Source organism: Onychostoma macrolepis, chromosome 03 (assembly GCF_012432095.1).
Source record: "Onychostoma macrolepis isolate SWU-2019 chromosome 03, ASM1243209v1, whole genome shotgun sequence".
NCBI classification, from domain to species: domain Eukaryota; kingdom Metazoa; phylum Chordata; class Actinopteri; order Cypriniformes; family Cyprinidae; genus Onychostoma; species Onychostoma macrolepis.
This window is the reverse complement of record NC_081157.1, coordinates 11,953,023-11,967,678: the sequence shown is the minus strand read 5'-3', so window position 1 is coordinate 11,967,678 and position 14,656 is coordinate 11,953,023. Positions and strand designations below refer to the sequence as shown.

Sequence of the window (14,656 nt, the reverse complement as noted above, 5' to 3'; positions counted from 1 at the left end):
TCCTCCCCAAGCGGTCGTAGGCTGCTGTTCCCTTCTTCTTTTAATTTCTTCATCATCCTGAGGATCGCTAAGATGAAGAGCGTTTGTGATGTTCAGAAACTTCCTACAGGACATGATCTTAGCAGGAAGGGGAACACTATAGATTTGAGATCTCCTCCAATAGTCAGTGACAGAAGAGACCTTCACAAGACCCATGTACACAACAAGTGCCAGGTAAGACTTAAAGTCTTCTAAGAGATGTTATGCCATGGCTTGTCTCTTCACTGCTGACATTGTGCCATCTTTCCTGTCAGTGGCTTGGGGACACAGCAGGGACTGTTTTTATTTTATTTTTATTTTTTAAATAAATTTGCAAAGATTTCAAACAAACTTCTTTCACATTGTCATTATGGGGTATTGTTTGTAGAATTTTGAGGAAAATAATGAATTTAATCCATTTTGGAATAAGGCTGTAACATAACAAGGTGGAAAAGGTAAAGCGCTGTGAATACTTTCCGGTTGCACTGTAATATAAGTGAGGACATTTACTTGGCCGCTGTGCCTTTAATAATAATATTAATATAAACACTGCTTGTTTGTCATGAAGTGTCTGTCGTTAATTTGTTTTGCTGTGAGCTCTGTCATGATGTGTTGGCTTACATTAAACACAAATTACATTTGTTGGTTTTGTGCACAGACCTATACAGTCTATATGAAGCACAGACTTTAATTGAGCCACAGAAAAACAAAAGTTTTGCTAAAAAATGCTGCCTAGGATGACGTCAGTATGTACATTAGCAATAATTTGGGACAAATATAATGTAATTTAGTGGAAAACTATGTTAGTGGCGTGGCAGATTTGAACAGCGCCCAGAGTCGCAGTTGGGATCTGTGGACAGGTACCAGTGGTGCTACCAGTGTGCGCACACTCAGAAAACAATGTGTTGAAATTTTAAAGACATGGTGCGGTATTTCACCGCATTAAGGCTGGACCCCTATACAAAGTATACCTCTGCCCCGCGAGCAGCATTGGGGCTCTCTGATCACTGGTTGGTTCATCTTATACCGACCTACAAGCAGAAACTGAAATCAGCTAAATCTGTATTAAGAACTGTTAAAAGATGGACTAATGAAGCAGAGCGGGATTTACAAGCCTGCTTCCACTTCACTGATTGGAGTGTTTTTGAAGCTGCTGCCACAGATCTGAACGAGCTCACAGAGACTGTGACTTCATATATCAGTTTCTGACCCACCAGGTCATGCTTATCATCCAATAATGATAAACCATGGTTTACTGGGAAACTCAAACAGCTTCATCAGGCCAAAGAGGATGCTTACAGAAGTGGGGATAAAATCTTGTATAACCAGGCCAGGAACAGACTAACAAAGGAGATCAGAGTGGCTAAAAAAACTACTCTGAAAAGCTGAGAAGAGAGCTTTCAGCCAACGATCCGGCGTCAGTATGGACTGGTCTGAGGAACATCACCAAGTACAAGACACCACCCCCACAGTCTGTGGAGAATCAACAACTGGCTGATGATCTGAATGTGTTTTACTGCCGATTTGAAAAGGCCAGACTGACACCCAACACCCGCTCTGATCTGCACTCCACACATTCACCTACCCCACCTGCAACCCCTCTCCCTCCCTCCCCCACCCACCATTTTACCTGCGCTTAAAGTCTGTGTACAGGATGTGAACTGGGTCTTCAGGAAACAGAAATCTAGGAAAGCTTCAGGACCAGACAGTATTTCACCTGCCTGTCTAAAAGTTTGTGCTGACCAACTGGCCCCCATCTTTACACAGATCTTCAACAGATCTCTGGAGCTGTGCAAAGTTCCCTGCTGCTTCAAATGCTCCACCATCATTCCCATCCTCAAAAAGCCCAAAATCACTGGCCTTAATGACTACAGACCTGTCGCGCTCACGTCTGTGCTCATGAAGTCATTTGAGCGACTGGTCCTGGCCTACCTGAAGGACATCACTGGAACCTTGCTGGATCCTCTTCAGTTTGCCTACAGAGCAAACAGGTCTGTGAATGACGTTATCAATATGGGACTGCATTACATCCTGCAACACCTTACCAAACCTGGGACTTACGCAAGGATCTTATTTGTGGACTTCAGCTCGGCCTTCAATACCCTCATGCCTGACCTTCTCTCAGACAAACTCACACAGCTCTCTGTGCTCACCTCCATCTGTCAGTGGATCACCAACTTCCTGACAGACAGGCAGCAGCTAGTGAGACTGGGCAAATATCACATCCAGGACTCTCACCATCAGCACTGGCGCCCCTCAGGGATGTGTTCTCTCCACTCTGCTCTTCTCCCTGTACACGAATGACTGCACTTCAAAGGACCCCTCTGTCAAGCTTCTGAAGTTTGCAGACAACACTACAGTCATCGGCCTCATCAAGGTTGAGCAGCTGGCTGTCTGGTGCAGTCACAACAACTTGGAGCTCAACACGCTCAAAACAGTGGAGATGATAGTAGACTTCAGGAGGAACCCCCCTGACCTCCCCCCACTCACCATCATGAACAGCACTGTGGCTGCAGTAGAGTCATTCAGGTTCCTGGGCACCACCATCTCCCAGGACCTGAAGTGGGACATTCACATTGACTCTATTGCGAAAAAGGCTCAGCAGAGGCTGTATTTCCTCCGCCAGCTGAGGAAGTTCAACCTGCCACAGGAGCTGCTGAAACAGTTCTGCTCTGCCATCATCGAGTCTGTCCTGTGTTCATCTATAACTGTTTGGTTTGGCTCAGCTACCAAAACAGACATCAGAAGACTGCAACGGACAGTCAGGACTGCTGAGAGGATTATCGGTGCCCCTCTACCCAACCTCCAAGATCTTTATATCTCCAGAGTGAGGAAAAGGGCTAAGAAAGTCACTCTGGACCCCTCACACCCAGCTCACTCTCTCTTTGAACTGTTGCCCTCTGGCCGGCGCTACAGATCACTGAGCACCAAAACAGCCAGACATAAGAACAGTTTTTCCCCCAGGCCATATCCCACCTGAACAACACATAACACGCCTCAGTACTGTACATCTGTAAATAACTCATCAAACCTTCATCCGTACATAGGACATATGCACATTCACAGTTCTGTCTATGGACATTTTTTTTTCTATATATTTTTATTATTGTTGTTATTTATAACTTATTATCTTCATTATTAGTGTTTTATTACCTTAATTATATGTTGTCTGCACTATGTTTGTACTTCTGTACTGGAAGCTCCTAACACCTCATCAGCCACAATCACATGGGGGATTTGTTGTGAGAATCCAGGTAGTGGTCTTGGATGAGGGATTGCCAAATTGTAATTTTTTTTTATTGCATTTCCTAAAGCACTTTGAGCAAAGATGCCCCAATCACTGTTGGAGCCATGGCCACAAACATCAATTATGGTAAAGCAATACCTGTGGTCAACCAGGGCTATCAAAACAATGGAGAAACCACCTTTATAAAAAGGCGGATCCAGAGTTTGATGGCGCCTGGATGACCACATGCTTACCATCTAGAGCAGTTTGGGAACTGCCACCTTTCCTGGAATCCATCTGCAATTTTCACTGTGGCTACAGTGGACTTTCCAAGGCGATAGTTCAGGTATACTGTTTTGTAAGAATCTCCTGTAACTAAGTATCTAAAAAATAAATAAATAAAAACAAAACAATAAATAATATGAAATAACTACAGTTGTAGTCAAATGTTTGCATACACCTTGCAGAATCTGTAAAATATTAGTAATTTTAACAAAATAAGAGGATCATAAAATGTATTTATTTATTAATTCATTCATTCATTCCACCCCAGTGAAACAGTTTTACATAATATATAGTCCACAACACTGTAGCTGGTTAAAATAAATAAATACAGTTTAGTCCCTCAATTGTCCTCAGTGTGAAAAGATCTCAAAATCATAGTCGCTGCTGGAAATGTTTTAAATATGCAGATGACCTGCAGGATTATCATCCACATAACAACATATGGTATAATCAATCAAAAGTACAGTAGTTTCTTTTTTGTTTTTATTATTAATTAATTACCTATGTAATTATGTAATTTTATTATTCCTCTAATTTGGAAACTTGTTTTTTTAATCTTTTTTTTTTACATTTTGCAGATTCTACAAGGTGCATGTAAACAGTTATTAGGGATGCACAATATTATCGGACTGATATCGGAATCGGCTGATAATGGCTTTAAATGTAAATATCGGCATCAGCCCGATGTGACAAATTATGCCAATATGTCTTGCCGATAAGAGGAATACTTTAACTCACATGTGCTCAGGGTGTGCCAGCGATTAGATCACGTCAGCAGTGTGGCTCATTCTTGAAGTAATGTTTGACCCACTGTTGCCGGTCCATTGTGTCACGTGCTCACAACAGCAACTAGATGCTACCCCAGACAGTCGTGAAATATGAGATGAGCAGTGATCCGAATCGTGCAGTGTGAACTCGGCATAAAGGGCTGATCACTTTACCAAACCAGGTATTTCACCAATTATTTTCACTTTGATGATGAGGGTGATAATGTGCATATACAGATAAAATAATGTTGACTTTTATTTTATTTTCAAGTAGGTAAATATTTTGACAAGGAATGATGTCTTTCTACAGTGTGACCATATGTCCTCTTTTCTGTCCAGATATGTCTTGGCTAGGATTTCTATATTGCGTAAAATATCCAGGTTTTGAGTCTGACTCAAAGTCCAAGATTGAGTACCCCAAATCTATCGGTGCCACACAGCACATTTTCAATATAGAATCCTGCTGAATATACACCAGAGTCTACCGGGGGCCATTCACTGTACGACGCTAACTTGGTTAGCTGGATTTTACTGTTGACGGTTTGGCATGATCTTGGATTGTTTGGTTCTTCCATAGCTCATCCCGGAGTTGTTGTCATAGCAACAGGTCCATAAGCTTAAACCTGCTCAGGAGCCGGCTTATTTCATGTAAACAGGATTAGATCGCATCTGTCCCAACCACGGTTACTTTATTACAAGAGTACCCTGGTAAACCAGGGACAATAATTTTAAATAATAATTTGAAAATAATACATTAATAGACAGACAGGTTTACTCATTGAAAAGTTTATTCGTCATAAAAAAATTCATAATTGTGCTAGTCTTTCACACATGCTATACCGATAATGTACAGTCGTGCATTAATTTGAATGATGACTGCTTTTATGGGAATGGCTTGATGAAGCTCTTGGTGTTTAGCAAACTGATATAACAAGGCAGAAAACAAAGACACAGCCAAACATCCAAGCCAAGAAGTACTGCAATATTTGCAAATAAACACTATATTCACAATGTAAAAAATCTAGAATGTTTGATGCAACATCTGCCATATGCAAAAATATAGATGAGACTTATTCAGGACTGAACCACACTGACTTAAAAACCATTACTGAATTGAAAATATGCCATGTAATTTTCTCATGTGACAGTTACGGTTTGATTTTTGAGTAAAGCTTTTTCCACACTGTTGGCAGGTGAAGGGACTCTCTCCAGTGTGAACTCTAATGTGGGCTTTAAGGCTTCCATGTAGATCGAAACTCTCTCCACACTGAGGGCATGTATAAAGTTTTTCTCTTGTGTGAATTCTCATGTGTTTAAGGCTTCCTTTTCAGCTGAAACTTTTTCCACACGTAACGCTTTTCTTCAGTGTGAGTTCTCATGTGTCTATTATGGAATCCTTTATGAATGAAGCTCATTCCACACAGTTGGCAGATAAAACAACTCTTTCTAGTATGAACTTTCATGTGCACTTTAAGGCTTTTATGTTGACCAAAACTCTTTTCACACTCAGGGCAGGTCTAAGGCTTGTCTCCAGTGTGAACTCTCATGTGGGCTTCAAGGCTTCCATGTAGATCGAAACTCTCTCCACACTGAGAGCATGTATAAGGTTTTTCTTTAGTGTGAATTGTCACGTGTTTGTTAAGGTTTTCTTTCCGGTTGAAACTTTTTCCACATTGATGGCACACATAACAATCCTCTCCAGTGTGAATTCTCATGTGTCTGTTAAGGCTTTCTTTTCGGTTGAAAATTTTTCCACACTGATGGCAGATAAAAGGACTCTCTCCTGTATGAATTATCATGTGGTCATTAAGGCTTCTTTCTCTACTGAATATTTTTCCACACTGTTGGCAGGTGAAAGGCTTCTTTCCGGTATGAATTCTCATGTGGACTTTAAGGTTTTCTTCATAAGAGAAACTGACTCCACACTGTTGGCAGGTGAAAGGCTTCTTTCCGGGGTGAATTCTCATGTGGACTTTAAGGTTTTCTTCATAAGAGAAACTGACTCCACACTGTTGGCAGGTGTAAGGCTTCTCTCCAGTGTGAACTCTCATGTGGATTTTAAGGTATCCATATTGTTTGAAACTCTTTCCACACTCAGGGCAGATGGAAGGCTTCTCTCCAGTGTGAATTCTCATGTTGACTGTAAGGTTTCCATGTTCATTGAGACTGTTTTCACAGTGAAAAGAAGAGAAATAACTTTTAGTTCCTGTTTTATGAGCTGTTTTCTGTGAGAAAGTCTCTTTAATCTGTGGCCAACCGAAAGATTCTTCTCCGGTTATAAAATCACGATGAGTCTCATATTGTTCTTTCTCTTCCGTTTCATTCGGTACTGTGCACTCCTCTTTCAGCTGCATAAGGTCTAGGGTGAAAAAAGGACAAATCAAAGTTAGCCCAGTTTAATAACACAAAGAAACAGACATCAAAACATTATTATAAAACGGATAGTTCCGGTCCTTGATTCTGATTGGTTGAGCCGCGTTCGAAGCTGTTGTAAATTACTCTATAAACATACACCTTTGTTTACGTCTGTGTGTTGCTCGGCAACCACTTTGTTGCAACCACAACCTTTTCTGAGGAACAACATTGTTTGGCGGAAAAATAATATTTTTATTAATACCATTTTATTTGTCTTGTTTTATTTTGTGAAGCTCTGCTACATACTGTACGTATATGGAATAACAGTTTTATAAAAGCAATAAGCCCTGTGAACCACGGCTTCTTGGGGCTTATTGCTTTAACAAACATGTATGTTAGATAGTATATGCACTAATCTATTGAAGGTGATGCATATAACTTTAGAAACTCTTATCGTATTATATTGTAAACTCTTTTACTTTGTTTAGGACACTTCCCAAAAATGGTCATGCTCGCAGTTATTAAACCCTTTATCAAAAACAAGCACAGTTTGGCCCAGGACAAATCTACCATTTGTCTAAAATATCAGAAAAAAAAGGTATCTAATGAACTGTCCAGTTTTGCAGAGAAATTCACATTTAAGGATTTAAGCCCCATCATAATACATAAACTGTGTTTATTAAATTTACAAATTACCACTTTTTCAGAACCAATCCCGATATGGTACCAAAAATTCTGAGTATCTGCCGATACCGATATCGATCCGATACCAGCGCAGTTTTTTAAAAATCAGTCTATAATTTTTATACCTTAATGTGTGTTGACCTGATCATCACTCTTTTGTATGTAACACACAATCTACTAAATACAGAGAGCTTCATTACAAAGAAAAATGACAAACAAAAAATATGTAATTATAATCTATGACTATGAATTCAGTAGCAAAAGTTACTCTAGAAAAATTATGAGTGTACAATAATTTTATAAAATAGTAAACTTTTAATGAAAATAAAAATAATTTAGTGGGGAACAAATAAAAGTGAATAAGTGTAGGACTAAATCTGGTACACATTCCTCTTTGTATTGTTGTAAAATACATTAATGAAAAACAAGTAATATATTTATATGTAAATATATACTATAGTAGTCAACATCTGAAGTGGATCAACACCTTTCATCAAAGTGGCTCAACTTCAGTTTTGCGATGATACAATAATTTTTTTTTTTTTGCGCAAAGAAAACAAAAATAATTTACTCAATTCTTTTCCTCCGAGTTACGTCTTCCGCCATTTTGGAGAGTACCCAAGAACGTATTTGATGTAATCAGCGTTGTTTACATTTGGGGGGGAAAGCGCACACATGAACGTAATCTTCAGCATTGTTTACACTTGGGTGAAAGTGTGCGCATGCTTTGTGATACTCTCTAAAATGGCGGAAGACATAACTCAGGGGAGAAGAATTGAGTAAATTATTTTTTTTTTCTTTGCGCAAAAAAAAAAAAATTATTGTATCATCGCAAAACTGAAGTTGAGCCACTGATGTCACATGGACTGTTTTACCGATGTCCTTACTACGTTTCTGGACCTGGGAACATTAACGTTGCGTTGCTGTCTATGAATTGTCAGAGAGCTCTCCGATTTCATCAAAAATATCTTAATTTGTGTTCTGAAGATGAAAGGAGGTCTTACGGGTTTGGAACGACATGAGGGTGAGTAATTAATGACAGAATTTTCATTTTGGGGTGAACTAACCCTTTAATCATCTTGGAGAGAGTTTTATCGTCTTGACTGTCATAACCGAACATGACACGCAGTTTAAATGTTGAATAGAGGATGACAGACAGCCGCAGCGGAGAGAAGAGTTTACGTGAACTTGACTTGAATATTCATCTGTACCTCACAATATCAGGCCCAATACTTGTGCTCGATGGACACGTCACTGCCAAGGATGACCGAACCATTCTAGCGGACCATGTGCACCCAATGGTTCAAACATTGTACCCTGAAGGTGGTGCCGTGTAATGCCAAGTTCACACTGCACGACTTTCAAACTCGTCGGATCGCCGTTGTTTTCACACTGCGTAACTATCTGGGGTAGCATTCAGTCGCTGCTGTGTTCACATTGCACGATGGATCGGCGACAGGGGCTTTCACATTGCATGACTTTACAATAGGAAGAATCGCTGACAACTCTGTCTGATCCGCAAACTACGTTTCACACCAAAACACACGCGAGAAGTGATAAGGAAATATCGTGAGAACCTGCGTGCGTCAGCCCGTTGTTCTGGAGTGACTGGAATTATTTTTTTTAAATATAGCCCGTAAATTGTCTGTGCGTTCAGATTTCCAGAAAAAAAACAAAAACGGATTATGCAGGAGGGAGATGCAGGGAACAGGGATTGTGTGTTCTGCAAAGAGGTGGAGGTAAATAATAATTTTGCAGTAACTGTTATGCTGATGTTGCGGCTGGTCAAGCAAATGTTTGTGCTTGTTTCTGTATGATATAATTGTACATATACCTATTAAAATACTTATATTTTGGTCTATAACTCCTCCCCAAACTTCCCTCTGCCCTGTATCTTGCTCTCTCATTGGCTTCAGGTCATCGCCGAGTTTTCAGTCAGAAATCATTGCACACAGCAGGATTGTGAATCGCCGACAGCCATGGCCGCGGGAACTAGGTGTGCTGAGGGTGCTGCAGCACCCCCCGCCGCAGGGCCGGGTCTGAGATTTTCCTTTTGCCCCTTGATCATCCCCAAGATACTTAATTTTTGTGATTATTTATTAAACTGACCAGAAATATATAGCCTAGTGTGGTTGTATTTTTCTTGCGTGCCTCGCGGCGCGCGTCCCTACATCTCCCCCTCACACTGACAGAATTTCACGTGAATGTTCACGCAATGTTACCGTAATTTTACATTCCGACTTGTAAAAACCATTCACGTCCTCGTCCTTTTTATGAGCTGTTTTCCGAAGCTTTCGCTTCTCAAGATGGCCACCGTCAATAAGCACTGCTCTTTAATGGCGCTCTAGTCTCTGGTCAAATGCACTCAAACCACTGTAGTCTAATCTGTAGCCTAATGTAATCTATTAACTATGCACATCATAACATTTTAGGCAAGTAGGCTATCCATATTATGTCAAAATATTTTAATAGGACTGAATTTGAATTTAACCTGATCACCTTTAATAAAAGACATTTTAAGTTTAATTATAACGCGCATGTCCACTATTATTCAAACAACGAACAAATTATACAGCGAACAAAGAACATTTGCATTATCAAAGAATATTACTGAAGCGTGAGTGTAAGCACTCTAAAAAAAACTATAAGCTATAATCAGTGATGTTGTCTGCAGTGTTTGATGAATTAATCTCTTACATCGCACGTAGGTAGGTTACATCTGCACTTTGATGTTTCTGATGAGAGAATTCGATAAAGTGCATTGGCCAAAACTTTTGCGTATCAGCGATGTTAATATTTAATAAAATCCGCTTAAATAATAGAAATATTAAAGAAAACATTCTTGAACTAAAATCACAAAAGCACAAATATATAGGTTATTGGTTCACATATAGGCTACATCTTCATTTGTATGTTAATCTATAAGAGTTTGGGCTGTTTATAGGATTTTGCCAAAAATCCCCCACCGTGGCCCCGCCCTGCCACATCAAGCCCCGCCCCCCCCAGCACCCCCCAGATAAAATATGTTCCCGTGGCTATGCCGACAGCTCCAGATATTTAGCATGCCAAATATTTCACAGGCGTCTGCGATTCTTTCAGATCGCATCTTTGATAATTCACACTGCGCGATGAACAAGCAGCGATTTGCCTCCGATTTCGGCATTTGTCGGTGATTTATCAAAACCTGTCGGCGAGTGACAAATCGGGAAAAAAAGCTGTTTGTATATTTTTTTCTTATATTTAGAATAAATTTCGGTATGAAAGTTTTAGTGAATCATGATTTGTTCGTGAAAACGTTCGTACATAGCTTTCACGCACAAATTTTCTGTTTCTGCTTGTTTTTAAAGGGGACATCAGATGCAAATTTCACTTTTACATATAACTACCCTGATAAAAATCCATTCATTACTTTTTTTTTTTTAAATCACCCCAAAAAATGTAAAAGTTCAAATTTGGTTTAAGGATGGATCAGTACCCATTGAACGAAGCACATTTGGCTCTAGATAAAAATATTTGTGGATAAAAAATGTTCTCAGTAATTAAAGTGTTTAGAAACAAAGTATTTTATATAAATTATATAAAGTATATTTGCATTTAATTTGAGTTTTTGTAAATGACCTCTTATTTTTGTTTTATAATTTCAGAGTTGCTGTCTTAAATATAGTTAATAGACTTATTTTTCCTGCAAATTGCATGAAACTGATAAAAATGTTTTAAAAATACCATTCACTTAAGCATACTTTAGCAGTGATTTATATTTCAACCACAGAAATGTGTTATTTTATTTTTAAATGTATTAGTTATTGTTATTATTGGTCGCACCACATGACGAGTGGTCACTCCAAATGACACAAAGACCTTATATAACTAAAAATCTATTTAAAGAGACGTGTGAAACGTGACCCTTCGCCGAATCCGTGATTTTTGTCTGACAAACAAACCAAACGAGATTAGATTAGCGTCGGTGGACTTGAACTTGAAAATTGGTGTACTGACATCTTTTCACGGTTGAAACAAGATACCTTCTGATGTTCATTCATGTTTATTTCGTGCTATGAGTAGTAAAGAAGAAGAGATGATCGGTTCATGTGGTGCTTGAACTGAGGCGCTACAGCGATCTGTCACGACACATTAAAGAGCCACATTTCTTTAAAAAAAAAAAACGTACAAAATTTGAACACTAAGGGTGCTTTCACACTAGCACTTTTGGTGCGCACCTGGGTACGGTTGACATCAGAATTCAGTTCATTTGGATATTGTGAACGCTGTCTTCCGACCTCGGGTGCACTCTGATTGCACTCGTGTACCCGAGTCCGCCAAAAAAGGTGGTCTGGGGTACAGTCCATGTCACGGTTTCCTGACGAGCGTGACTGACGCGCTGCAAGCAGTCAGTAGTCAGCTGTATGTCTCATTTCTGTTCGCTTTCAGCGCTCTTTAGTGAAGAAAGTGAGGTGAATTTGTGCTCTGCATTTAACCCATCCAAAGTGCACACACACACCGTGAACACACCTGGAGCAGTTGGCAGCCATTTATGCTGCGGCGCCTGGGGAGCAGTTGGGGGTTCGGTGCCTTGCTCGAGGGCACCTCAGTTGTGGTATTGAGGGTGGAGAGAGCGCTGTACATTCACTCCCCCCACCTACAATTCCTGCTGGACCTTTGGGTTACGAGTCAGATTCTCTAACCATTAGGCCACAACTGCCTAATTTGAGCATTTGCAGTACATTCGTAAGACAGACGTAAGTGCTGTTATGCACTAAACCTTTGTAAACCAAACAAACAGTTCCAAACGTCAATATATAAAAGTGCAGAGAGCAATGTTATGCATTTTGCCACCTTCTCCTGTGCCGTCGTTACTAAGCAACAGGGTAAACAGCTGCTGGCTTGATGACGCAAACGAACCACGGTTCGGACCCAAATAATATGAACGCAGTGGGGCGGGGGCAGGGGGAGGGGGGGAGCAATCGAACTCTTGTTCGGACCAGGCAATCGAACCAAGTGTGAAAGCACCTTGAGACTTTGTTTCATACCAAAAGTAACCAGTTTTGTCTTGTATGTTGGCGCATTGTCAGTGTCTTCTTTGGTCCGTGATGCATTTTTCACAGCGTGAGAACATGATGCGTGGCATAAAATTGCCATGGTTTGTCAGACGTAGCAACAGTAACTAAGGGGGGCGGGTCTTTGTGAAGGGTCAATTTGTGCTAGACTGCAGGGTCAGAATTAACATGCTGCCTAGGGTGAGCATTTATATTACTTTGCTTGGCAGTGTAATCTGGTAGAATAGATTTAAATAGTTATTAATACATAAATAATAAATTACTAATAAATGCATAATTACCAAACTAAAATTTCATTTTTGGGTGGACTATCCTGTTAATGAGCCAGATGTGATGCAGTAGCCAGAAACATGCAGAAAAAATACAAGAATATGCTTTGAAATAATGATGTGACAGAATAAATTTTTTTGGAAAAGGCCACTTGTTGTGTTTGTGTTGTGTATTCAATGCCCATGTCTGAAATAATAATTAACTTTTAAATATTTGAGTTTTTTTCTCCATAATTATTGATATGTAATTATTTGTGATTAATTAGATTAATTCATGAGAGAATCATGTAATTGTTTTATTTAAAAATGATTTCATTGACAGCCCTAATTATTACTCGATTATGTCATTATCATACCACTTATCCACTCCCTGGGAGGAACATCATTAAACATGATTTACAATTAATTTAGCATACAGTGTTCATTTAAACAATTTTTGGATACACCCTTGGATATGCTTCAAAAATAAAATGCATTTTTCTGTAAAGCTTGGCTTTTTAATAAGCATCAAATGAGAATGAAAACCAACCTGTTTGTTCCTCAGTATCTTCTTGTTTGACTGAATTTTGATTGAATTTTTCTTCAATCTTCACATCTTCTCTCTCCTCTTTAATAAACGTCATCTTTGTAATAGAGTCCAAACACACAGCAATTGATTGAATTGACTCCATCAATACTTGTCAATGATTGAATTCGTGTTTATGATAAACTGATTCATGAGCTTTACTTGCTCAAAAGAATAATAATCGATAGATAAAGCGCTACAATGTTACAATCAATGTCAATGAATTAACTTTACACGGCTTGTAAAAACTATTAAACAGACTGAACGGTTTGCATTGATGTAAACACTGTAAATGTTTAAAAACACAAACCATTCTTCAGCCGAATCTCAACAGATGGAAGAGAGCGGTGCAGACTTATGACGTCACAGCGCCTTACCAAATTAAAAGTCATTCATAGTTGATTTCTTGGTTATAAATATGTATAACTGTGTGCAATAAGACTCAATTAGAACCATTTATACCACAGCAAAAACTATTAGCTGAACTAATAAAGTTTGTTGAATGTAATTTCATATGTTTATAAAGTTTATTTGTACATTTTATATACTTATTTTTTCTTTGCGGTATCATGTGTTAAATTTTGAATTAAGATCCTGTGAGACCCCCTGTTATAAAATGGCTTGGTCTGATTTGTTAAAAGGGTTCAGTTTTCTATGGCTGAGTTAGTTCTGATTGAGGGATCCCTGGAGAAACATCTGAGGCCCAGAACTCAGTAGTGTGCTGATATTTCATTTATTTGTTAGTTTAACTTTCAAAGCATCGTGAGTTCACGTTTTACTGCAGAAGCCGACAAGCGCCCTTGTTGTTTTTGAACAGAAGCCGACAAGTCCATTTTAGCGAATCAACGCACTGTATTCAGGTCAGGTGACAAGGCTACTACAGTTTATGATCACAACAACAACAACGTTTGTCAGGCATCTACATTGTCATCTGAGATTTTTAAAACTCTAAAACATGAAATGTGGAGTTATCTGCTTTTGCCAAAAAACGACTGTTGGCGTTATCTGCTTTTGTTATAAAAAAAAACTTTTAATATGTAAATATGTAAAAAAAAAAATACTTTCAATGAACTTTAATTTTGCAAGTTGCCTATATATGTTTAGTTATTATTACTTAATCAAAACAACCCAACTGCAGTTTGATTGATATTACTTGGAATGTGCAATAAAAAAAAACGTGATTTCTGTTATCGGTTATCGGTTTTTGCAAATGAACTCTACATATATATATATACATATATATAAACTAACACTAGATTCTCTATTCTTTTTCTATTCAATCTATTCCTTTTCTTTTTACTTATTATACAATTAACAAAAACTAAAAAAGGCCTCTACAGCTTGCTCTATTCTTTTTCTATTTATTTATTATATAATTTAAAAAAATCCTTGCTACGTGTACTACGTTAAGCTAACTGAGACTTGTCATAGCA

The 14,656-nt window shown here is 38.8% G+C and overlaps 1 protein-coding gene across 4 annotated transcripts; it reads right to left on the bottom strand.

The window, feature by feature from the left end:
- Positions 1–4,775: 4,775 nt before the first annotated feature.
- Positions 4,776–13,614, bottom strand: LOC131536459 (gastrula zinc finger protein XlCGF49.1-like). 4 transcript variants are annotated; one of them, XM_058769388.1, is made up of 3 exons: positions 13,534–13,553; positions 13,188–13,281; positions 4,776–6,655 (listed from the first exon to the last, which is right to left on the bottom strand). In XM_058769388.1, the coding sequence occupies exons 1-3, from the start codon at positions 13,534–13,536 to the stop codon at positions 5,814–5,816; spliced, it is 939 nt and encodes a 312-aa protein (XP_058625371.1). In that variant the 5' UTR covers positions 13,537–13,553; the 3' UTR covers positions 4,776–5,813. The 4 variants fall into 4 exon arrangements, with proteins under 4 accessions (XP_058625371.1, XP_058625370.1, XP_058625372.1 ...); XM_058769387.1 differs by having other exon boundaries at positions 13,188–13,614; XM_058769389.1 differs by lacking the exons at positions 13,188–13,281; positions 13,534–13,553 and adding an exon at positions 7,823–7,835.
- Positions 13,615–14,656: the final 1,042 nt, after the last annotated feature.

Excerpts from the sequence above, each read along its gene's own strand:
- LOC131536459 (XM_058769387.1), bottom strand. The coding sequence starts at position 13,329 with ATGGAGTCAATTCAATCAATTGCTGTGTGTTTGGACTCTATTACAAAG. Across the intron at positions 6,656-13,187 it reads AGATACTGAGGAACAAACAG|ACCTTATGCAGCTGAAAGAG; the intron begins GTTGGTTTTCAT and ends TTTTCACCCTAG.